A 24,107-nucleotide genomic window follows, 5' to 3' on the forward strand; every position below is an offset into this window, starting at 1 on the left:
TCTCCTGAATTCAAACTGGAAGCTGGTTCCATAGAAGAGGGGCCTGAAAACTGAAGGCTCTGCTTCCCATTCTACTTTTAAATACTCTAGGAACAACAAGTAAGCCTGCAGTGCGAGAGCGAAGTGCTCTAATTGGGTGATATGGTACTACAAGGTCATTAAAATAAGATGGGGCCTGAGAATTAGAGTCAAGAGTTAGCCCTGGCTGCTCCAGACTGGAGCAGATATTGAGTTTCAAGCTGGTCTTCAGCTTTGAGTGCTTTAGTAGAGCAGAAAACCCCAATATAAGAACTAACATGGTAAATGGACTAGAGTTAGTGGGACAGTCAAGAATTTTAAGAGTATCTCTGGTTATCAGGTAATATTACATCTGAGCTTCTTTCTTAGTGTAAAAATGCTATATTCAATAAAATAATAACAGGAATGCCTATTTTCATAGTTTGTGCATGTCAGTCATCTCAAAATGAAGCTAGCCATTTGAGCTTTGATCTAGTTTAATAAAACAAAAATAAAAATAAAAATGATGTTACAAGAAAATACAAACACTGAATACATGGAACAGCTTTTATTTTAGGCTACAGTGTGACTGGATCTGTTTCACAGTGCAAAGACAAACTGTAGACTTATAATGAATTTTACTACAAAAAAATGGCAGTCCATTCAGATTCCTCTTCAGTGCTACACAACAATATGAATTATGCACAGAGCAGGATGAATCATTCCTCTCTGACTTTACACAGATTGTCATACACGCATAGAGGGAGAGAGAGGAGAAATATGGACTGAAGAAGGTGCTTGACAGAACATTTTGCAGTGATTAGAAAACGTTTTAACAGCACTGGTCAAAAAAATAATACTTCATTGGCTCAATAAGCAGATAGAGAAAAGCAGTAACATTAAAGAGATTCTGTGACTGTATCAAAACAGCCCAGCACATCGCACTGCGATGCACATGGTGCAAAAATAACCAGATATTTATCTCACAGAATAGTAGAGCAAAACTGGTCGATAAAGTGAGGAAATACTTGAATGGTGTACCACAGAAGATTTACTGCAACTTTAGTGAACTCATGAGGTAAAAAAAAATGAATTAAATGCAGTACTGAATAATGAAAGGAGAAATAAAATGTCAAAAAAACAAAAAAGTAACAAACTCAGTAAACTTTGAACAAAAAAAGAGTGGCTTATTTTTGTAACCTTAAACGTAGTGCTGGTATGTGGGTATTGTAAGTATGAAGTAACCTCTTCATGCTCTTCAATTAAATTTCAATTATTATGTGAATCTATACCATTTTTTTTTTACCTTTATAGTTTAATATAAACAGGCTGAGGTAACTTGGGTAATAGGGTAACAGTCAAACAGCACAAATCCCCACAAAACAAAACCAAAAAGAACATAATCATGCTTTTACATTAATTCAGTTATTACTTATTACCCTGAAAACCACATATACTTTTCACTGTTACATGTAAGCCTAATCGGAGTCAGTTTTATGATTTCCTTCATATAGACAGAGGAGGATAAAGTGAAAATATGATTTAGCTAATGTAATGAGGGGACATGGGTCGAAATGGTATGAAAACTGGGTAGCAGGTCTGTGCTCGACTGCAAGGCCTTAGCATCTCCTGAGCGTACTGGGATAAGGGGCACAGGGGTGTGTGCAGCTCTGGTGTGTGTTTATGTGTGTTTGTGTATTGTAACAGCAGAGTCAGTGTGCTCCCCTTGCATTCATTGTCCGTCCTCCTCACGCAGAAACTGGAACACGGATGAGAAATCCTTATTAGCGTAGCCGCGAGAGCACATGACTCGGTAGATCTGGTGAGCGAGGGAACCCAGAGGGACAGGTGTCTTGGTGTTGGTGGCAGTGTTTTGCGCCAAACCAAGATCCTTTAAGCACAGACATGAGAAGAGAGGGACAAGCAGTCAGAAAAAGTGACAGGTGCAAACAGATCCTATGAACAGCTCAAGAAAACCGGTTTTCAGAAACATCTTTATTTTAGTGTGTAGGATATGAAGAAATGTCTGCCTCATTAGATGATGAGCACATACTGGATTTAAAAAAAATATTCTTGACAATTCTCTTCCTGTTAAAAGGGGGATTCTTCGTCCCCACTGTACCCAAAAACCCAAGAATTCTCTATACAGATTCTTGGATTTCAGAACACTTTCATTATCAGTTTATGTATTGATGAGATGAACTGATTATTAAACACATCAGACATTAAGAATCACAAATAATACAACCAGAACACAAGCTTAGTACCTTTGCCATTAGTGTGGTTCCAAAGCCGCCCTGGTAGTTGTTGGCAGAGGGAACTCCCTCCATTACTCCAGGGACAGGGTTGTACGTGTCGCTGGACCAGCAACGACCTGAGGACATATTTAGGATTTTTGCCAACAGCTTGGGATCCAAACCCAGTCTGCAAAAAGAAGAAAATAGAGTTAAATAAGTTCTGTCTTTGACACATGTGAAATAGTTTTATTTGTCTGAAGGTGTACAACACTAAATTACATTGCAACTAAATTACAGTTTTAACAATTCTAGCTGTTAATAATAATTAAAAAATTTTTTGCATATACTATTATATATTGTACATATATTTATTAGTTTCAGATTTAGCCATTCGTATATATTTTGCCTGTTTATGTTATTGTATTTTGCACAACTCTGTTGCTTGTGAAGCTCGCACACAAGAATTTCACTCGCATGTGCTGTACCAATGTACCTGCACATGTGATGTGACAATAAAAGTGATTTGATTTGATTTAATAGCCCAAATAACACCAAATATGGTGGTTTTAAAGAAACCTAAAATATCATACTACTATTACAACATGTTTCAGACAAAAAAAAGTCAGAAAATTACTTTACTTTCAAACTTTTAGCATCTTAGAATGACATGGAGAGGAAAACTTAAAAAAATGGTAGGCACAAACAAGGAAAGAGGAGTTATGCAAAATATAGGGAGGAAATGGGACAGAGTTGGGTTGAAGAGGACCAGTGGGACATAAGAAATGTGGCAAAAGGTGGGTGTGGGGGTGCCTGGTGATTGTAGTGACCCCCAATGAACCTTATGCCTCACTGTGACCATTCCTCAGTGTTAATGGCTGAAGGCTTTGTAATGCCGGCTAATGCAGTATTGATGTTTACCACTACATCTATCCTTCATCCCTCTTTCAAGAAAGTGGAGGAGGAGAAGTGGTTAAGCAGCACAGGGGAGCCATAAACCTCGCTGTCACACACAGAGGCACATTCTTAGCTCTGCTGCCCTATTTTGCAGCAACCTACTTTCATATGCAAGAGGACAAACCTCCGGACTATGATAAGAAGTAACCAAAGGCACATGAGACAAAGAAAGAGACTGAGGGTAGACAGACAGAAGCAATGAGTGAAACCGAGCAGGGAGGGTGTAACGACGGCGTCTGTGTCGACCGTTCAACATGCCATATTAATGGTTTTAAGGCCAGTATAAAGCTGACCACATCAAGTCCTGGCTGCCTCAGTTTACTGTTACTTACAGGCCTGTAACTCTATTCTGCTCTCAATATGACTATTAAACTATCATAGGTCTTTAAGGCCAGCACCCTCCCTCCTTCCCTCTCTCCACCTGGCTCTCATTCTGCCATTACTGCTGCAGTTTTATGAGCTGTCTACTAACTAATTAAGAAAAGGAATTGCATTTACACTCTCTCCATGTCTCGCCCTCCCCCTTTCCTCTCCCCTTCATCTCTTATGTGTCCGCTCAGACTCCCTAATTTTTTAACAAACAGTTTTGGAAGTGTGGCATGAGTGGTTCTGCACGCGCTGGGTTTTTTCTTCTTCTTCTTTTTTAATGGTAGTCTAGCTCATGATAGCTTTCTTAGTTTATGTCTGTAAGCATCCCTTGCCATCCTGCTTCCCCTCTACCCTTCCTCCCTCTTCCATGCTGACACCTTCCTGTCTAAGGACTCATGGGGACATATGTTTGACATCGCACAAGCCTCCCCCCCCCCACACACACACACACACACACACACACACACACACACACACACACACACACACACACAAGCAAGCAGCCCCTCCCTGTGTTCTGGGTCAGCAGCTGAAAAGGTTACTGGCTGAGCTACAATAAAGCGCGTCCGAGCGCGCAGATCGTTTGTTATAGCGGCCATAGACGCTGACGGGGAGCTGTTGTCCTCTGTTAACGATAAATCAATGAAGTTCCCCTCTTGCTCCCATCACAGAGACACACACGACAAACTGTTCGCACACACTCATACTCAGCTGCGGTTATTAGCTGACGCAGTGGTGTTGTTCCTCGCCTGCGGTAATTTGCGTGGAGAAGAGGACATGTCACGCTTTAACAAGATTGACATGGATAATCAGACATGAACGGTGTTGCTGTGTAATGCTGGTGCAGATAAAAATAAAATAAAATTAAGAAAAAAAAAAAACAGTAAGAGAGATGGTGCTGAAGATTCAAACGAGAGGGGAGGGTGTTTATGTCCTGGGAGCTCTAGCAGGTGGAGTTCATTTGCAGCACTGATATTAACCGTCTCTTTCATTATGATTAGCTTCTCGATCTCATCAGACGCCACAAGAGAGGAAGCCCAGCCTCTTCCCCATTTAATATATCATTAAAGAGCTAACGAGCACATACACACACACACACACACACACACACACACACACACACACACACACACACACACACACACACAGGCACTTACTATTCCATTTATAGAGGCAACAAGCGCGTTTATCACGCGAGTTTAATCTTCATCTGAACATATGCTCACGATTCATCTCAACTATAGAGAGAGGAAGGGAACGATGTGTTTGTGCTCATGTATGTTGTGGTGAACCTATTTCTGTCTCTCTGCTAAAAGGGTCTTGTTATAAACTCTGATTTGCCTGTTGTCCTCCCCATAAAAAGAACAAAGGAGCAAATATGTATGCTCCTACTTGGGCATCGGCAACTGCGTATTTGTACGCATGAATGGGCGCAGACACACAGGTTTGCAAGGTGAACTGTAAAAGTGTCATATGAGCGTCACATGGGCCAGTCGTCTCTACTCTTATCTTCATATGTATCATTAAAATCACTGCTGCTCCTCTCCACTGCTCTATGATACTCTCTGCAGCTTTTCATCCTTCTTTTACTGACTGCTTGGCTGCTTTCAAATATTACAGCAGGCCCCCCCCCAAAAAAAGAAAGAAATAGATTAAAATAATAAAATAAAGAATGTAAAGCAAATATGGATGGGAAGCAAAAGCCAAAAGCAAGGAATTGAAAATACATAGAAAGAAACGGTCTGCATGGGAGAGTGTGTTTGAGTGTGTGAGTGTGTGCGTGTGCTGATAATTGTCATGCGTGGCCATTCCTTGCACTAAGAGAACGTCACGCTCTGCTGGAGACGGCCCAAGCTTCCATCTGAGATCAACAAATTAGCTCCATGAACAGAACTCTCTGTGTGTGTGTGTGTGTGTGTGTGTGTGTGTGTGTGTGTGTGTGTGTGTCTGCCTGCATGCACAGGTAAGGAAACACACACACACACACACACACACACACACACACAAAAGAAAGGGCAGCTCTATCAGGCCCAAGTCCAACATGATAAAATGTTATTGCCGTTTTCCTGCAAATTGCCTGTGAGTGCTTAGCCTCCTTTGTCTTGAATTGTGTCGGTGTGTGTGTCTGCACACATGCACCAAAGAGAGCGTTCTTTCTGCATAAGAGGCTGGGCCGCAATGCAGCATGGGAGATTTACGGGTGTGGGCTCCCTCTAAACGATGACAGTCTTTGTCAAGCCCTCTAATAAAGCCCCAGAGATTGGCTAGCAAGAAGAGGGGGAAACTGAAACACACACAGACACACACACAGACACACACACACAAAATGGAATCAAGACTGAATATGGGTCAGTCTTGAAAAGATATGAAGATAATTCACAGTCAAAGTGAAGAGATGCGGTAGTTAGTATTCCTATTTTTGTTATAGGAATACATTATAATGATGTGAATTGTGAGAAGTTGTAGTGGTAGAAAACTGCTGCCTTCAGTATATCTGGATGTAAATTTGTGTGTGCTTCAGAGACAGTGTGGCAATGTGTAAATCTGCGTTGCTCCCTTAATGCCTCCATATTTCAGAGGCATAGTGAGGGGATTTATGTTCGACTGCTCATGCCAATTTTCCTCCTCTGTCTCAGCACAGATAAATCAGTCGCACTAACACAGCTGCACTGTGCAAAGAGGAATTCATGGACGCTCATGAACACCCGTGCAGAAAACTCGATGCAAATACCATTTTACACTGTAAAGGCCGTAAAATCGCATTATAGCCAGAGAGTAAACAGAAGAAACAGTCCATTATTGACAAGGAAAATACATAAATAGAACAGAATATAAAATCTGAAGAGTATAAAATCTATAAAAACTGATGTATAAGCTTCCTGTATGCAAGCCGCACTTAAAAATTCTACAGACCAAAACAAAGTATGGGTGCTATGGTGCATTTTAAGTCCTCACATGATTTCTAGTGCTATAAGATTGCAGTGCAATCCACCGGACTTCACCTCCCATCATCCTCAGCTTCCTGGCCAAAGAAGCTTTGTGTCACGAGGAGGAATCATGAATGATGGGTTTTCTAGGTGGTGTTCAGTAGCAGAGGTGTGGCAGGATTCTGGTGAGAGCTCAATCAGCAAATGTAAATCAGACAATGTGGCTCCACCCCCTCATCCATCTCTCTTTAGCAGAGGCGGCTCTGACTTGGGGCAGGGCTGACCCCTTCACACTCCCATAAACTACACACACACACACACACACACACACACGTTTCTAAACCTGTATTGTAGTAGTAAATTACAGTTACAGCTACATCGCTGGCGTAGTAATTGACCTTACTGTGACAACTATATCTAACAGCAATAATAGCAGAGTTAATGTGTGGCTAAAAGGTAGTAACCTCAAAATATGTCCTTGTAATTTCACTGTACTTGTTCTTTCGTTTTTGCAAATTCATCAACAACAATAAGGAAATCTGGATCTGGATGTACTAAATCCCTGTACACCTATGTACAGCTGTGTTAGTGCTACCCACAGACAGCTATCTCTACACTAATCATTCCCATGTAAATGAATCCACTGATCATACACTTCCTTATTATTTTATCTTTTAGCAGAGCATTTGCTTACAGTACCTGATACCAAGGTTCATGGTCTCCGCGGTCCCAATCATCCCAATCGCCAGCAGCATATTGTTGCAGATTTTAGCTGCCTATAAGGGTGTGAAAGAAAGATTTTTATAAAGGAATTATTATGTAAATGATGAAGTCTGCAAAACAAAATATAACACACAACAGTAAATCTCAGATAATCTGACTCTGGAATAGACGAGTGAAACACTTCAATGGCCACTAATGCTTAAATGCTACATTTTTAATGGTCATCTTTGAAGTAATGGGATCATTTCAATTATTTTAAGACTTCTTTTCAAGAAAATGCAACGTATTATATCATTTTAGATGTTTTTTTGGTCAAATCCAATCTGGCATTTCTTTTGTTATGGTTGATAACTAGGATAATAATAATAATGATTTGGTCCTGAAGGATTTTTTTCCCTCTCAACCATGGAAAGGATCCTGCCACAAACCAGCACTATTGTCCTCAGCGGATGTCCAGAGCTTCCTATGCTGCCAAGGTTACTAGCATGTTGTTTTTTCCCCTCAGAATGCATCAAGCTGTTGAGTTTCTCACTTCTATTGTTCTTGCCATCTTTCTGTAGGATTTTCAGTTTAAAGACGGTCTGTTTCACTTGCAATGACAGCTCCTAGATCCAACAACAGCTTCCAAATGGATGCGCCACACTTGGAATAATCTCCATACATGTAGCTAATGAAGAAATTCTGAAGTAGCCCACCTCTATCTACAAAACAGTTTTTAAGTGAATTATCCAATTATAAATGAGGCCCAACAATCTGGACTTCTAGCCCAATTTAGCCAATATAGCAAATTACCTTTTAACATGTAAACAAAAAATGTATTTCCATAATAGACTGATTCAGTGTTAATTTGAAGTTTGAGTAGACTTTATTTTGGTGGGTTTCCCAAGCCACAGACTTCATTTCGGTAAAACATGCAAATCCCATTGATATGCATGGGGCTTTGCTTTGGTATTAGGTCAATAAACAATTACTGTCACTTCATAAAGTGTCTCATGACCTGATGATGCTCACCCAGTCATCTTCTTAAGCCCACATTGCTTTGCAGGACTTTTTCTTGACTAATTGTTTGTATAGTGGCTTATTTCGATAACTATATTCATAATCAGAGGCTGCTTAGCATCACCAGGAAGATTTAAAAAAATTGCACTGATTGTGAAAATATGTAGTATAACGAATGTAGAATGCGCAAGTAAACAAACTTTAGTATGTAGACACTAAACATGAACAACACAGTTGTAAGGTGGCCATTTGGTGCTCAATTGAGCTGTCAAATGAACAAATATATATAATTGTGGGATTTGTATAAAATATTTGTATATGCCATATAGACACAACATCTTAGGAAATGTTTATGCAGAGTTTCATCAGGACTGGTCCACTCATCTAAGATGACATAGGGAATATACATACATTAGATCCTTTGGATAAATCATTATGAAAATAAATTACTGGAGGAATTGTAATAATATGGAAGAAGTCATGTTCTTATAAAACTATTTTATTAATGCTGCAGCATTTATGGGGTCAGATTGACTAAACAGTGGAAATTTGTGTTGAGAAAGGTTCTGGTCAAATTAGGTACAATTGTTTAAGGGCATTTTCCACCCATCAATATGTAAGAAAGAATTACAGCACGGTATTTCAAAATTGCATAGTCCAGCATGTTACAATATTATTACAAAGATTATTTGTAACAATACTGTAAGCAAGATGATGCTACATGCAGCAGAAACAACTGATACTTCTATAATTATAGGAGTTATCATGATTTCTTATGTGTGCATTCTAGCCTACATTTATTCTGTTTATAAAGTTGATAGAAGTTTTGTTGCTGGTGTTTTTGTTTGTTTGTTTGTTTGTTTTGTTTTCCTTTAAAGCAACATCAGAAATCTGGAGTAAACACTGTGTGCTGTCCATGGTCCTGAAATGTGAAACACAATTGGAAATCTGAATCTCGTTAAGTTTTTCAGGTAAGGTTTGTTTGGGATTTATGAAACATGAAATTAGAAGTTGATTTAAGTTGTGTTTGACTTCTGAAAAATGAACCAAAGCCAGTGGGTTGCAAAACTTTTTGGAAGAGCTATTATTTAAAGAGTTTTAATTGGAGGTTCTAAACAGTCTCCAATATACTCCGGCAAATATTATATGTACTGATAACTACATATTCTGGCAAAAAGCACAACATGAGTAGAAACTTACAAACCTCACTATATAGTTATCTGCTCAAATTTTGAAAGCTATTGTAAACATATATACGGAAAAAGACCAGACTTTCAAATGTCCACACTTTTCCATTGATAATTTTTTGCCTTGGTGTCCTATAATTTTGGCCATAGTGTCTTAGAAGTATTGGTTGAGGCATCAAATCTATGTCCCTGTGTGAAATGCTGTTTGTATTTATGCAGTCATTATGTTTAGACATTCCTTATTACCTGTCCAGTGCCGACCTGTCCGCAGTAAATAACATTTGCTCCCATGCAGGTGAGCAACTCCTTTGCTGCGTTGTATTCCTCGACCACTCCGCCTACCATGAAGGTGAGTTTGGCCATGCTGGCAGCTCCAACACCTAAACACACCACATGCTGATATTAACATTAACTGATGTGAGCACATCACTAATAAGACACACACATTTCACATATTGATGTCTAGTCTTTAAAAGTTCAACGCATATGTGCAGACCTGCAAAACACATGAAATAGTTAATGAAAACTGGAACACAAAGTTCAGGTGTTGATACGTGTTGAACTAAAATATGTGAATTTTCCACACGAGACATAATATATCAGCCATATGACTGGTTTAACACTACCAACTGTGTCTAAAAGGTCAGCTGTGCTCTGTTCTCTGTGTGCATGTGTATGCCAAACTCTTAGTGGGACAGACGTGTTAAGTAGTGCTGTACCAGAGGGACAGAGGTATCTTTAAAAGCCGATTGTTGCCATCATCCACTGCACAACTCTCATGGGATCCCTTGGCTTTTGTCTTGTCACCCCTTCTCTTTCATATACACACACACACACGGACACACGAGCAGCTGTGCCTGAGGCCAGCCCCCTATCTCATGGGGGTATCATTGACAGGCGAGAGGGGTAATTAACTTTACACTTTATCATGTTCAATTAGGCGTCCCTCCCCGTGCCTGATGGCTTAAGGAGCGTGCCATGTTGTAGGAGGCAACCTCACCCCACTGACTCACAGCCCACCCTCTCCACAGGGTCCTTAATGCTGAAATAACCTCTTTTCAGAGTAGGCTGAATCCAGCCGGTCTGAGTCTCTTATGCAATGGCTCCTTTCCCTGTATGCTTCAGTGATTAGCCAGTGTCAGTTAAAGCTGATTATTATTAATATTTGTCTAAATAAACACACAAATATGCTTTTGGGACAGCCGAAATCACCAGATTATGAACCTGGAGGAACCCTCTGAACTTTACATTCAATTTCATTAGCTGTGTTGTTAAATGTACACATTAAAATAACTTGGTTAGGTTCAGCAAATGTTTTGATTAAATATTTCAAATTCACAGGAGTGAGACCCACTTCATTATCACCTCTACACTGGGCCAGTGCTAAAGGACATCTTTTGTATATGTCTGCAGTAACAATGACTTTGCATAGCCCAGAATGATGAAAGCTCTACCAGGGTAGATTTTAAAAAAACAACAACTCAAACCCAAAAAAACACTACCAACAAAAACACAATGAGAATAGAGCAGCACTAAAAAATACGTTATTATTTATTTTTCCTGTAAGAAAAAAAAACAAACAAGAGGAAAGTGTAGAATGAGGATATGTAGTTTGACTGTCTTTTACGGGGGCCATCCACCCTTAATGAAAGCCTTAACAGTGAAAGCCTAATAATGTCGGTGTTAATAATTAAAAGGGAATTACTGGGGACAAAGCAGCTGAAATCTAATTGTTAGATGTCACTGCAGAGGCAAGGAAAGGAGAGGAAAGACAGGGTTTATAGTAAATTTCCATTGCTCAAATATTCCCCCCCCACCTTCTTTAATTGGCTGTGCTGTTGTCACATATATGATCATGCCACTACACTGTATGTGTGTGTCTGTGCATGTGTATTTCAGTGATGAGCTGTCAGAAGGTCATTAGGGCCACATAATGAAGCCCAAAGCCCATGCTGCAGCAGCTGCATACGGACCACGGCTAACATGCGCTCAACATACGGCCGCCACACACACCAATCATACACACATATGGTCCACAGACATGATGGATTCTCTTCCCTTCTTGCTATTTGATGTCTTCTTATTTATTTGCTTAAATTCTTTTTAGCATAATTGATTCAAGTTTTGTTTGATGTAACAAAGTTTCCATTTAATGGCAGAACAGTTTTTTTTAGTCTAAAAAAATGGAAACTGGATTTTACTCCAGTATCGAGCACATAGTGAACAGTGTGGTGTGCAGTGAAGTCACAGAATTCTCTTCACATTTTCATTAAAGTAATGGAAATAAATAAATAAATAAATACATGACTAATAATAATAATAATAATAATAATCATAATAATAAGTACAATTACCAGCACTTTTTTTTTTTTTCTTCTGATATTTTTACCATCCCATTTTGCAGTTTCTATGCTGCAGGCTGAGCCTCACAAATACAGATACACACACACACACAATGAGAAAGAGCAGTGTGACGACTGTGCTGGTTCATTAGTGGAGATCACTGTTTGCGGACGACTAAAGAGGAGATTATTGATAACACAGTCAACGTGCTGATCGATATATCTCACTAAGGAGAGAAAGAAAGCGAGTGAGCCAAAAGAGAGCAAGAGAGAGGGATAAAGAAAGAAGTACGAGGAGAGAGCGGTGCAGAGATGACAGCAAAGAAGGAAAATGATCTCTCTCTTTTAACCTCCCAGCATCCCTCCCTCAAATTAACTAATCACCCATAATAAGCTCTTATGATGTGTAGTGGATTTCTATAAGGAGTGACACCAGGATGATCGAAGATCCTTGTTTGTAGCAGAATAACACATCATTAGCATAACAGTGTGTGTATGCGTGTGTGTTACTGTGTGTATACACTGTGTGGGTATCAGTGGGTCCATTCTTTGTGCATGGGCTGAAGTGCATTTGTGTCTGTATGTATGTCGGTATAAAGTGTGATTTTAATATTGTGTCTATGCGCTGAATGTACTTTCATAGGGTATTTATTGTGTGTGGTGTATGTGTGAGGGGACGTCCCATTCTCGGGCCGGTCCTGTCAGAGACGGATTAAAGAAGAATCCTAATGAGGCTTCCTGAGCGCCGGGTATGCTGGCTCATCCATCCCAGCGGGAGTGACAGTCCTGGATCATTAGCACTGCACAACTACACAACGCCCCCTATGGGGAACGAGAGAAGGTGTGTGTATATGTGTGGGGTTGGGGGGTTGGGGGGCACCTATGATAGAAGATTCAGGCTAGAGACAGTAATGGAGGGATGAGGATGCTAAGAAGATATCCACAAGGAATGACAAAGCAACTATATATTGAATAATAAATGGAGGTATACACAATTATGCCAGAGTGCTACAAACAATACACAATGTCAACTCTTTCAAGCACTCCCAAAAAAATTGTACAGGGGCATGTTCATCTTTATTCCCAAACTGGTACGTAATACTTTCCTGAGAAATAACTCCCTTGAAGCAGAACCACCATCTTCCTCGGTCACGTTCGCTTACCAACATCCAGGGGACATGTTTGGGTTGACAGAGTGGTGGATGCTTACCTCCTCTCCCCAATATCAACCAAAGTAAATATTGTCAGACCGAGCTGAAGTTTGCTGGACTATTAACTTTGACTCTGACATAAAAGGTTGAATGAAAGGAGAAAAAAAGTCTCTTAACGCATTGTAGAAAGGATGGAAGGGCAAGACATTTAATGTGCTTATGTGAGTGTCTGTGAGGCCCATGCAAGCCCCTTTATCTCAAATCCTCTATTACCAAAAGACTACTTAATAAGCAAGCAATCAAGCGCCGTTAGGACAGATGCTCAACAGCAGGCTTCGATGACAGCCTTTAACCATGAACATAAGAGACTGAAACTACTTGTGTGAGGGCAAAGGAAGATCAGAGACAGAGCTCTGGTTTGGGCTGTTTGTAGTAAATGCTAAGTTCATTAGCACTTCTTTCATTTCACACGAAAGAATCAACCAAAGCAATTCATGACAGCCATATAAGCCTTTTAAAACTGAGCTCTTTTTGAAGTGGTGCGTGCAAGTACAAAGCAAGTGACAATGAGCGTGAACATGTGCACGCAGTATCTGTGCACGTATGCGAGTATCAGAGGCAGGTGCAGATCTCAGAGTTGGCCGCCAGTAAGACGTCAGTTGGAGGTTCTGAGGCTCCGTCTCAGAGTTACGAGCCGCATGTAAACCAGTAGCCACTTTTTATTGGTGGTGGGTTTAAATTAAACTACATTTGTGAATATGAGGCTACACAAACAACACAAAATGGCAGACACACATGCACACACAAGAAGGGATGTTCCCAGTGTTTGGTAATGAATGACGCATTTGACAACGTTCCAAAAGCCTGCTTTTTTTCCCCCCGCGGAGAGATTAAACGGAAAAACACTTGGAGCAAAGGCAACACCTATAATATCATTAGAGCTCCACAAAACACACAATTTCCTCAAATGATAATGTAACTGCTCTTACTGCAAGAATGCCACGAAAGCTTTAAGGATACGCAAAACTTCATATCACACCTCTGGGTTTGAATGTACTTGGTGTAAACAAACTCTGGCACTGGCAATAGACTAGACTGTTTGTCTTTAACTATATGCACATGCAAAGTTACTCTGGCGCAACCACAGTCATCTATAATTCAGAATGAAAAGTGCCTTCACACTTAATAGAGTAACAGGCTTAAATGAATAAGAGTTGACTGCTTAGAATTAAAATCAGTGGGGTAGGATGTTTACAGGCCAACAATGCAGCCTCACGTGATCCACCATCATAATTACACGCGAGAGCAGATCTTTTTCGCAAACAAATTAAAACCCTGAATGGGCCCCCGTAAAAAGTGGAAAGGATATCGAGTAAATAAGTGAAATGGGACGAGGGTGTGCGTTAGCCCACATCGGCAGGAAAAAAAAAAATCAGCAGTTTCAACAGGTTTTTGCTGCCAATTTTACTAATGCCACTCTGTTGTGTTAAAAACAGACACTTTATCAGCTCCACTTAACGAGCGCAGCCCCATGAGAACTGACTCCTGCACACATATACTCTGTGAGAACCTCGTGTGAGCAGGCGACTGCAAAAAGTTTGGGTTTGGGGGGGAAAAATTTGAGAGAACAAAATTGTTGCATGTAAAGTTACGACAGTCTTGAGAATTTAGTTTGCAGTGCCTGTCCACTTACCATCAGGTCAGGCCTCATCATGATCATCACCATTATTATCATCATCATCATCATCATCAGTAACTGATCTTTTCCAGAGGGGAGTACCTGGTCAATTGTAAGTGACAGAATAGAGCAAGCAAGAGAGAGCCACAATCAATCCTTTGCCCGGCCCAATGAGACTCATCTAGGATAGACCGAGTTAATAATGATCCTCAATTAGGCTGTTAGCAGGCAGGCAGGCAGGCAGGCAGGCAGGCAGGCAGGCACACACACACACACACACACACACACACACACACACACACACACACACACACACACACACACGCGCTTTTCTACAGACAAAATGTTAATTCACGTGTAGATGAGTGTCATGCAGTGTGACGTTTGGGCTACGTTTGATGGACAGAGACTTTTTGTATGACGTATAGACCAGCTGACTATTTGTCTGCACGCTCACGTCCACAGCAGATGACACAGGGGCAGAGTTGTGAGAACCAGTCTCCCAGCTGCTATGGGTCCACCTCCATCTGGAGCATAGGCTAGAACCCCCACATCACCACCGCTCCATCATCGTCATCATCACCCTGCCTGGTCACTTTACCACCCTACACACTCCCTCACTCCCCCTCCATGTCACCAGGGCCTGTCAGCAAGTCGCTTGTTATGCTAATCTAGTCTTTGGACGATGGCCACTCTCTAGTACTGGTTAGCCGTGACAGACTGCGACAGCACCACCCCCTGCCTGTCCAACCTGATTCCTTAACTCAGTCTTAGAGTCCCCACCAACCTTCAGGCTCATCTTCTTAAATAATTCTATTCCCAGACTGGATTAGGTTTCACGAAAACATTTAGACTGGGTTTTAATGAGACACACAAGTGCTACCCTATTACTGTTCTACCTATCACACTATGTCGCATTTCTAGATTTTTGCCAGTTTTTCCAAAATACCAGAGTGAAATATCTGTAAAAATACAGCACTAAATATACATGCATAAATATATAGTGTAAAACGCTTTAAAAACTATTCAACAAAGACAGAAAATACAGATATATAGTGTAAGCTTTGAAAGCTGTGCTGTAGTAAGGCAACACAACAGTGAAATGGTGCAGAGTGATTACAAATCTATGTTAGCTTCTATGTTAGAAGAACCAAAGCACAAATACTCTGTTACTTTATGTAAGTAGAGTATTCAGGTATTTGTACTCCAGTATTTATTTTTTGGATAACTTATGTTTACTCCTTACATTTTATATATGTACTTTCTACTCCTTACATTTTCAAAAAAACCCAAACTCATTACTTAAGGTTCAGCAGAATCATCTATAGGGTTTAACTGGACTGGAAGGAGTGCAGGAGTTCGTAAGGTGTGGTAATGTCGTAAGTGTCAGGCAATTTCAAATGCAACATTTCTATCAGCTCAAAAAACATTAGCAAACACACAAACTGTTTGTGAGCAGTTGTAGGTACAGCTGTTGTATTTTCCAGGGAGAAAGCTAACTTCACTCAGAGATGGAGAAAAATGTAGGAAGACAGACAGGACAGGGCATGTAGTGGAGATATCAAAGATAGGCACGGCTGTGGCACTGATTCAGTCTTTGAGCACTACGGTCACCCCGGTGTGTCGGCCAGAACACCACTTAAGGCCAAATTGCCCAGAGCACGAAAGAAGGAGAGAGCTTGAGGTTCCGTTTGAGGCACTTTATTGTCACCGCTTAATTTCTGGGGCTGTAACACAGCGGGTGTACATAAGTGTGTGTCTGGGTGTGTGTGTGTGTGGTTTCCTACAAAGGAAATAAACAAGGGAAATAACAATAAATAAAGAGAATGGAAAAGTCAAATACTCAAATATAAACATAATACAACATAGTTAACATAATCAAATATAAAGATCAGAAAAATATAATACACTTCAAACTGCTCACACTATGCAACTAAATAGCATTAGTGCGAGGTTAAGCAACCGTCAGTACATGTGAACTACTTCCGGTAGTTATACAAAATAAAAGCGTCCCCCATTATATTCCGCTATAATGCTCTTATTGTGAAGGGCAAGCGGGACGCCATACTTCCGGTTATACTACGTTTGCTATTTTATTAATCCACGTACCTAATTGTTCGCTACAAACTCCGCTACTTCAAAGTAAACAATCACAAGCATCACATACAACATATAGAGAGTAAAACTATTATATGAACTTTGGGGCCTTTTATACAGGGCAGGACAGGATTTAAAGCTAAGGACTGCTCAGTGACACTTGATAAACTAAAAATTTAAAGCTTGCATGTAATGTCATAATTTTACTCACATATTGAATTTGTATATGATATGTAGTGTGGTGAATTCGCAGTAAAGCACTGTGTTGGACTAGTGCACAGTGGCTGTGGTGCTCATGGTCAGGTTTAGGTTGCATCAAGTGTAGCAGAGATGAATTTGCATTTAAGCTGATGATGCTTACATTTATTCACTGAATTTAGACTTTGTACCAATTGTATACCTTCTAGTATAAAGGCAGTATAAACAGCATAGCGCCAGTGTAAGGGATGGACAACAGCCAAGACAGCTGTGAAATTGCTGACATATTGTTGAATTCAGTTGCGTAAATCTACAAAGAGCAGCAGGTCAGCTGATCACAGCCTGCACAGTAAGAAAATCTACTAAAGCTCACAATGGAAGTTATTGGGAGCTGTGATTTTTTTCCCTATGCTGAGACACTACACAGATCTTAGTGTTCACCCACCTGCTGGATCCCACTGTAACCCCTGACTGTACTCATTTTACTGTTTAGCTGTGGAGGCAAAGTCCCCCACTACAAAGTAGGCTACAGAAAATAGTTAGATTTTAAAATGATCTTTCAGTGCTTATGTTCTACATAACTAATTTAAGCTGAGTATGTTTTGGAATTTGGACTTGAATAAGATTTGTATTCTCATCTACTAATATTATTTTATTATTATATTAATATAGCACAAAGTTCAATTTCCTTTGTACAAAAATGGTTAGAAAAATGAGCTCCTTTTTACTTTCTTATTTTGAGTACATTTCAGAGCCTGTACTTTTTCCACCTCTGACAATCTCAAAGAATTTCACCTTCAGCAGACTGTGAGTAACATTTGAGAGCTAGAGTGAAGGAGTGAGTGGTTTCCTGCAAATCTCTAGAGGCAAAAAACAACTTGGTCCATATTTTATGATAAATGTGGCTAAAGAAACTAAGATTTGTAAGTACAATGACACATTGAAGACTATTTCAAGTATCACAGCTGAAAACTTCCAAAAATCAAGTTTTGAATAGGTAAAATGTAATCAAAGGAATTAGTGTTACATTTTGACAGTTACAATTACAACAAGGGTTTATTGGCCAGCTTTTGCCCTGAGCTATGAACTCTATCACACAGTCTTCATCAGACACTGGAGTTTGCCTGCTTCTCACTTAACTGCTGACCAGCAAGGGAAGTCACTGTTCAGATTTAATTTGTAATGCCTCTGGTCTATGTTCACTTAAGAAATGCACAAGAAAAGCTTTTTCCAACTACTATTACCAGAGAAAAGGCTTTCCTGGTTTACAATTAAAAAGTATTCAGGAAAAGGTAAACTAATAAATGCTAATCTTAATTATACTGCTTTTTCTGTTTTATTATTTGTGCATATCAGTTTAAACCGTAGTCAAAGTTGATTTTTTTGGAAGAAGATCTAGTGGACTGGAAGTGTTGACTGATGGACAAACTAGCGCCAGCCTTGGCTTGAACAAGCTCCTACAAGCTGAAGGATGACGTTCAAACTGTCAGCAAATGACAGACTGCAAAGCTAAGGTTGAGTTGATGTGGTATGGATATGATTAGAGTGGTGTTGAGACTCAGCCTAAATAGGTAGTTAGCGGAGAATTATAAGACCTCGCAAACAAGCAACATTAGCTCAAATTCCTACAGTCCCACAGCAGCTAGGCTGCCTCTTGCTTTCATTTGCACCGACAGCTGACTTTCCCAGCAATGGGAAAAACACAATGAAAGGTTTTTAGGGCCTTTTTAAAGCCATCGTCCGTTAGCTATGTGGCAGCCCACCATGGGCACACAGACACAAACACAGGCATTCTGGGTAATTACTGCTAACGACCCACCGCTTGTCAGCCAGACCTCCTATTTTTGCCATCGCTGTGCCAACACCCTTGGCCTGTGACATCAGAGCTTGTTTTGTTGTGGGACAACTTTGCATGTGGATGCTTTTAATGACTCCAGACAGTGACAGACGTGTGTTGTGTGTGCACAAGCAAACATCAGCATGCATAAAGAACCACAATCTAAGTTAATATAATTGTGTCTGGATAAAAAAAGATGTTCAGAGTGCAGATAAGAACATTTGAACACACACTGTGTGTGTGTGTCCACGTATGTGTGTGCGTGTACCAGAACACATCTGGCTGTGGCACTGCACAGCTGGCTAGTGCAGGGCTAAAGCCAAGATGTTGGTCAATGTGCAAGAATGGAAGCCAGCAGGATGCCCATGAGAAGAAAGTGAAAGTTTTTTTGACTGCTCTTTTTAAGAAGGGTTATGACTGTGCAATTCAGATCCCACGCCTGCCTGCCAAACCTCTAGTGACGCACACAACATACAAACACACATTTCTGTGTAAAAAACACCACCTCACACAGCACAGAAAAGGGATTTATTTTATATCAAACGAAATTCTACATTAAAAATAAAAACAATGCTCAAACCACAAAAAGAGCAGGCTGTGTCTGCAAAAGTTTAACAGTACAGCAGATCACGGCAAGTCTGCTCAGTGTGCTCAGAGGGAAACTGAACCAGTTCTGACTGGATAACACTTTGCCTTGAGTCAGTGGGATCAAACATGTTCAAATGATAGCGTGATATAAATGATACTCAATGACAGAAAACTGTGAGAAGTACTTTAAATTAAATATAATGATACCATTTATCAGGTTGACACAAGACATGAATGATTTTTAAGTCAGATGCCATATTTTCACTTAACTTTTATTTCAAACTATCTTTCTTTTACTAAGCATACTCTATCAATTTAACCAATATTAAATAATTATTCTCAGAACTAAGGCGCTTCCGTCCACATTTTTCCCCTGTCTCTCTCACACACACACACACACACACACACACACACACACACACACACACACACACACACACACACACACACACCTAACTCAAAAAGTATGACAGTGCCCTGTTTGGGTAGGGTGCCATCTCCTGGTTGGAACAGAGCATGTAACTGCCCAGAGGTGTGCAAAGCAGGGGTGTGGGGTTGGGAGGGTGGGGTGAGGGGGGTTGTTAAGCTCTCTGAAATTGGTTACCAAGTTGTCACTGGGACATTCTTTCACAACCTGTCTTTACAAGTTTGGCTTGGCAACACCACCGAGATGAGATAGATGTCTCCGACCAAATATATCTCATTTACAACAGCAGGAAAATAACAATTCTTAGATTGTAGAGATTGAATGCACTTATTCAAAAACTACATGGCTGAGTTTTATTAAACTTTGTGGAAAGGTTAAGTATGAGTAAAGGAAGGACACTTTCATTTTTATGTGGATCTGGATAGCTTTTTTAAAATAGCAGAATAAGGCATTTGCCTTGGTGGGGACTATGCTCACCAAATGCATAAATCAATGGATCAAAATTATAATTTATTATCAAAAAATTTTCACTTAATTTTTCATCAATTTTCTACTTAGAATGTGCTGGCACTGTGCTCTAAAGTCAGTACCTGGATTTCTGGATATGACTTATGAATGTCTAATGTGACACTGGATGGGCAGGTGCATATAAGGAAAGAATGTCTAGCTGCAGAGACCTGCTAGGTAGCAAGTAAATCATTGGTCACCTCAAGCCAGTTAAAGAGGCCTAGTAAGGAACAGGAGAGGAAGAACGCTGCCAGGGGACTGCACACAAACACTGTCTATAGTGTTTAAACAGTACATGTGCTAAGGCAGAGTAACAAGCTTAAGACTCTGATCTCACTCACTGCAGCCGCTCTGTGCTGCAGACGCCAGCTGGTAAACATGCCGAAAATGGGATAAGTCTATGTTTGTATGGGAGACCGCGGGAGTTTCAGGGTTACGAATTAAAGATTGTGCAATAAAAAGGAAACAGACCGTGATCAGAGTTCGTACTCTGACATGCAGGGGTGTCAGCATGTTGAAATCCTTAACTGCATACCTGAATCAGAAGAACTTTGTGGTTGTGTATGTGAAAGAGAGAAAGAGACAAAGACAGAAAGACTGAGAAAGATGGACAGTTTTACTGCGATGTATCTCCTTCATGTCTTATCTTCCTCTCCCCCTCTTCTCCTGTCCTCCATGTGAGGGCAGTTTCTCTCTTCTTTACGACTCTTTATCTGACATGAAAGGCACTAACATGGGATACCCGCCATTACGGCTCCATCAACATGAAAAGCTCTGACATGGGATTCTCCACTGCAGCTCAGCCCATTAAGGACGACTGGCGATCCTGTGCTCTGTCAAGAAGCTGTCACAAGTAGACAGCGCCAACATAATGAGGACTTAAAACCTTAACCTTGCCTTTAAGACCCCTGGTCAAAAGCTGCAATAAAAGCCTTAAGAGGGCACCTACTGGCTGGCCCGCTCAGTAATTACAATCCGTGTCTGAGCATTAACCCAAAAGGTCCAATAGTTTAGATATACAAAAGAGTGTGAGACAGTTCAGAACTGAGGTTGAAGGGTCACAGGCCTAATACCGTGGTTGGCACAGTTGAATAAATAAACCAGCTGTCTAATTCTACTTTTCACAATGCCAACTAACGTCTCTCTTTTTTCTTTATGTATTTCAAGTCAAGAATGAGCAAATCAAAAACACATAAATCAAGGGAAAGACTTTACAGAATCGAAGACACCAATTGAGGTGTGCTTGCTTACTAATAATTTGTTTGACACAATACCTCCTGACACTGGGGCATCCATGAACACAGCACCCTTCTTCTCTGCAGCAACTGCCATTTCTCTAGATACAGCAGGATCAATCGTGGAGGAGTCAATTAACAAGGTCCCCTTCTTTACCTTCCTGCACCGGGTAAAAGAGAATAAATGAACACATGGATTATGGTAATCAAACTAAGTCCTATCTATTTTTTAAACACGATGAAATCTCCACTTACCATTTATAGATTTTAAAAATACAAAGAGAAGATACATAAATGTCACAGAAATCACAGAGACACCAACAATAACATGTCTTACTTGAGGATGCCATTTGGGCCTGTGTATACTTCTATGACATTGGGACTAGAGGGGAGCATGGTGATGATGCGGTCTGCTTTCTCTGCAACGTCTGCTGGGGAGTCCACTACCTGAAAACCATCACCACAAAATACCCCACTTGATTTTGTGACAGCCTGTCAACTGTCGCACAGAGAAGCTGTAAATTATTGCACAAATAAGTGTTTACATGTGTAAATGCAATGTGTTACTGAGAGTTTATTACCTGGGCACCAGTGTCCTGCAGCTCCTTGCAAGACTGAGGAAAGACATCGGTAGCAATGACAGGATACCCATTTTTTAACAGGTTTTTAGCCATGGGACTGCCCATGTTTCCCAGACCAATAAATCCCACTGGTGTCTTTGAGGCCATTGATCGTGTTGATACTGTTGTAAAAACAAGATTTAGTTGAAATCAGGAGCAAAATCACGAAATCTGAATGAAGACAATACTGCTTTCTACTGCAGGTAGTGCTGTAGACATTTCCCTATGACTAATACCTGGTGTAAAATTCTAACATTATCCAGAAATAAATTAACTAATTAAAAGTGGTTAAAAATATCTCTGATCTCAGTCAGTCCAGTCAGGCTATTAACCACTTCTAGCTTAGCCAAGATCCAGACAGGTTAAAACACAATGGAAACTCTGGCAGTGGACCAACCAGACTGCAACAACAGGATTAGGAAGGGAAGAAAAAGCACAAACGAAAGGCCTAAAGCTTAAATTCAGCAAAGTCTTCACCATACTCAGGAGACCAACTTCTCCCATCTCTCTGTAATACTTAAATGACGACAGGGTATTCTCCAGTGCTGGACTAAAATGACCAAACTTCAAAACTTCAAGTACTGGATACGTAACAATGAATAAGCTTTGTGCTAATGACACACTGACATCTAATGCAGAGGCATATCCATTCTGACAAATCAGAGCTCTACAAAAGAAGAAGAAGAAGAAGAAGAAGCAGCTTTATGGTCCATATTGAAAAAAACATGCATTTACCACTGCACCAAAATCCCCAATTAAAATCCCTCATGTCAAAATCACCATATATTTTATAGAACCAAAAGGTACTACACAACAGAAAAAAGTGTCATCTTATTCTGCAGTATAAGATGACAGCACCTTATTTTTATTTTTTTTTACACACTGAATTTTATTCCAATATTGCATCGCTTTATTAGTATAATAGCACAGTGCATTACACTGAACTGCAAACGGCAACTTTTAATAAAAGATTAATACTTATAACAGGATGTTACTTTCTCAGGTATTGCTTGCTATACATGGCTTTCTAAGGTAGCACACTCAGCTGGTGTAACACAGTACAGCACATGTTTGCTTCTGAAACATTTTTAAAACGGGATTTACTTCAGAAACATAAACCAGATAATAGAAAGTGGAGTGAAGAAATCTTTTGCACAAAATTATTGAATGATTTGTTGTTGTTGTGTTTTATTTATTTTATTAATTGTGCACCAATTATTAAATTAATTGGGTCATGACAGTACATCAATCTATCTGAATAATTGATTTATAGAAATTTAATAGGGTTACAGCCCATTTAAAGAGGTTGATGGGTTATCTTCTAAACTACACTGAAATCATTTAAATCAATAGTCACTGTAGATAATTCATAAGAAACAACCTAGCGTGTCTTGTTTGCACTGTAGGAGCGATGAACAGAGTATGTGTTTGCAACAGTGATGCAATGGAAGCTAGTGGTTTTTATGTAGCGCAGATTTGTGAGTGGCAATTAAATATTCATATGAACTACCTAAAACCAACATATCGCATATTCCTACTGAGGTCCAAAATGAGCTTTTCGTGCCATTGCTATTTCAGTGTGCTCGTCTTTGTTGCGCATAGTGATGTTCAACTTGGTGACATCGTCCACACTGCAAACACCTAAGTATTCATACTTTCTTCAGAGGGCTAACGAGCTAGCTAACAAGTACAACAGGACTATTCCGCCTGAATTTACCTGTGACCACACATTCGTAAATGAATGAAACGATGCGGGAAAAAAACCCGTCAACATAAGCGAATACATTACCGAAGGCAACGTTGACATGCTTACTCCACCTTAACCATATATATCGAGACCCTCTGAACAGCGAAGCCATACTTCTTTCCCCTTGACCTCGTACGGTGACAGCTGTCAGAGCCAGGAAAGCTACGCCGAAGGGTTATGATCGACAGCATTTTCCACCAATCGTAACGGGGGATAAGTTTGCCAAGCCAATGAAAACGAGGCAAAAGCGGGATATCCTGTGCTTTTACTTATAAATGCTCTTTCAG

General features: G+C 40.2%; 1 protein-coding gene across 1 annotated transcript; it reads right to left on the bottom strand.

Moving 5' to 3' along the window:
• Positions 1-558: 558 nt before the first annotated feature.
• Positions 559-23,959, bottom strand: hibadha (3-hydroxyisobutyrate dehydrogenase a). Its single transcript, XM_085346114.1, has 8 exons — positions 23,863-23,959; positions 22,035-22,195; positions 21,791-21,900; positions 21,493-21,614; positions 9,640-9,773; positions 7,184-7,260; positions 2,265-2,421; positions 559-1,888 (listed from the first exon to the last, which is right to left on the bottom strand). Exons 1-8 carry the CDS (start codon positions 23,930-23,932, stop codon positions 1,730-1,732), a joined length of 990 nt encoding a protein of 329 aa, XP_085202240.1. The 5' UTR covers positions 23,933-23,959; the 3' UTR covers positions 559-1,729.
• Between the last annotated feature and the right edge of the window lie 148 nt (positions 23,960-24,107).

The sequence above is a fragment of the Diplotaxodon limnothrissa genome, linkage group LG22 (genome assembly GCF_057381915.1).
Source record: "Diplotaxodon limnothrissa isolate DT_005_m linkage group LG22, D_limnothrissa_male_GT1.1, whole genome shotgun sequence".
Classification (NCBI taxonomy): Eukaryota; Metazoa; Chordata; class Actinopteri; order Cichliformes; family Cichlidae; genus Diplotaxodon; species Diplotaxodon limnothrissa.

Excerpts from the sequence above, each read along its gene's own strand:
- hibadha (XM_085346114.1), bottom strand. The coding sequence starts at position 23,932 with ATGGCTTCGCTGTTCAGAGGGTCTCGATATATATGGTTAAGGTGGAGT. Across the intron at positions 9,774-21,492 it reads GGATGCCCCAGTGTCAGGAG|GTGTTGGAGCTGCCAGCATG; the intron begins GTATTGTGTCAA and ends TGGTGTGTTTAG. Across the intron at positions 7,261-9,639 it reads GACAGGTCGGCACTGGACAG|GCAGCTAAAATCTGCAACAA; the intron begins GTAATAAGGAAT and ends ACACCCTTATAG.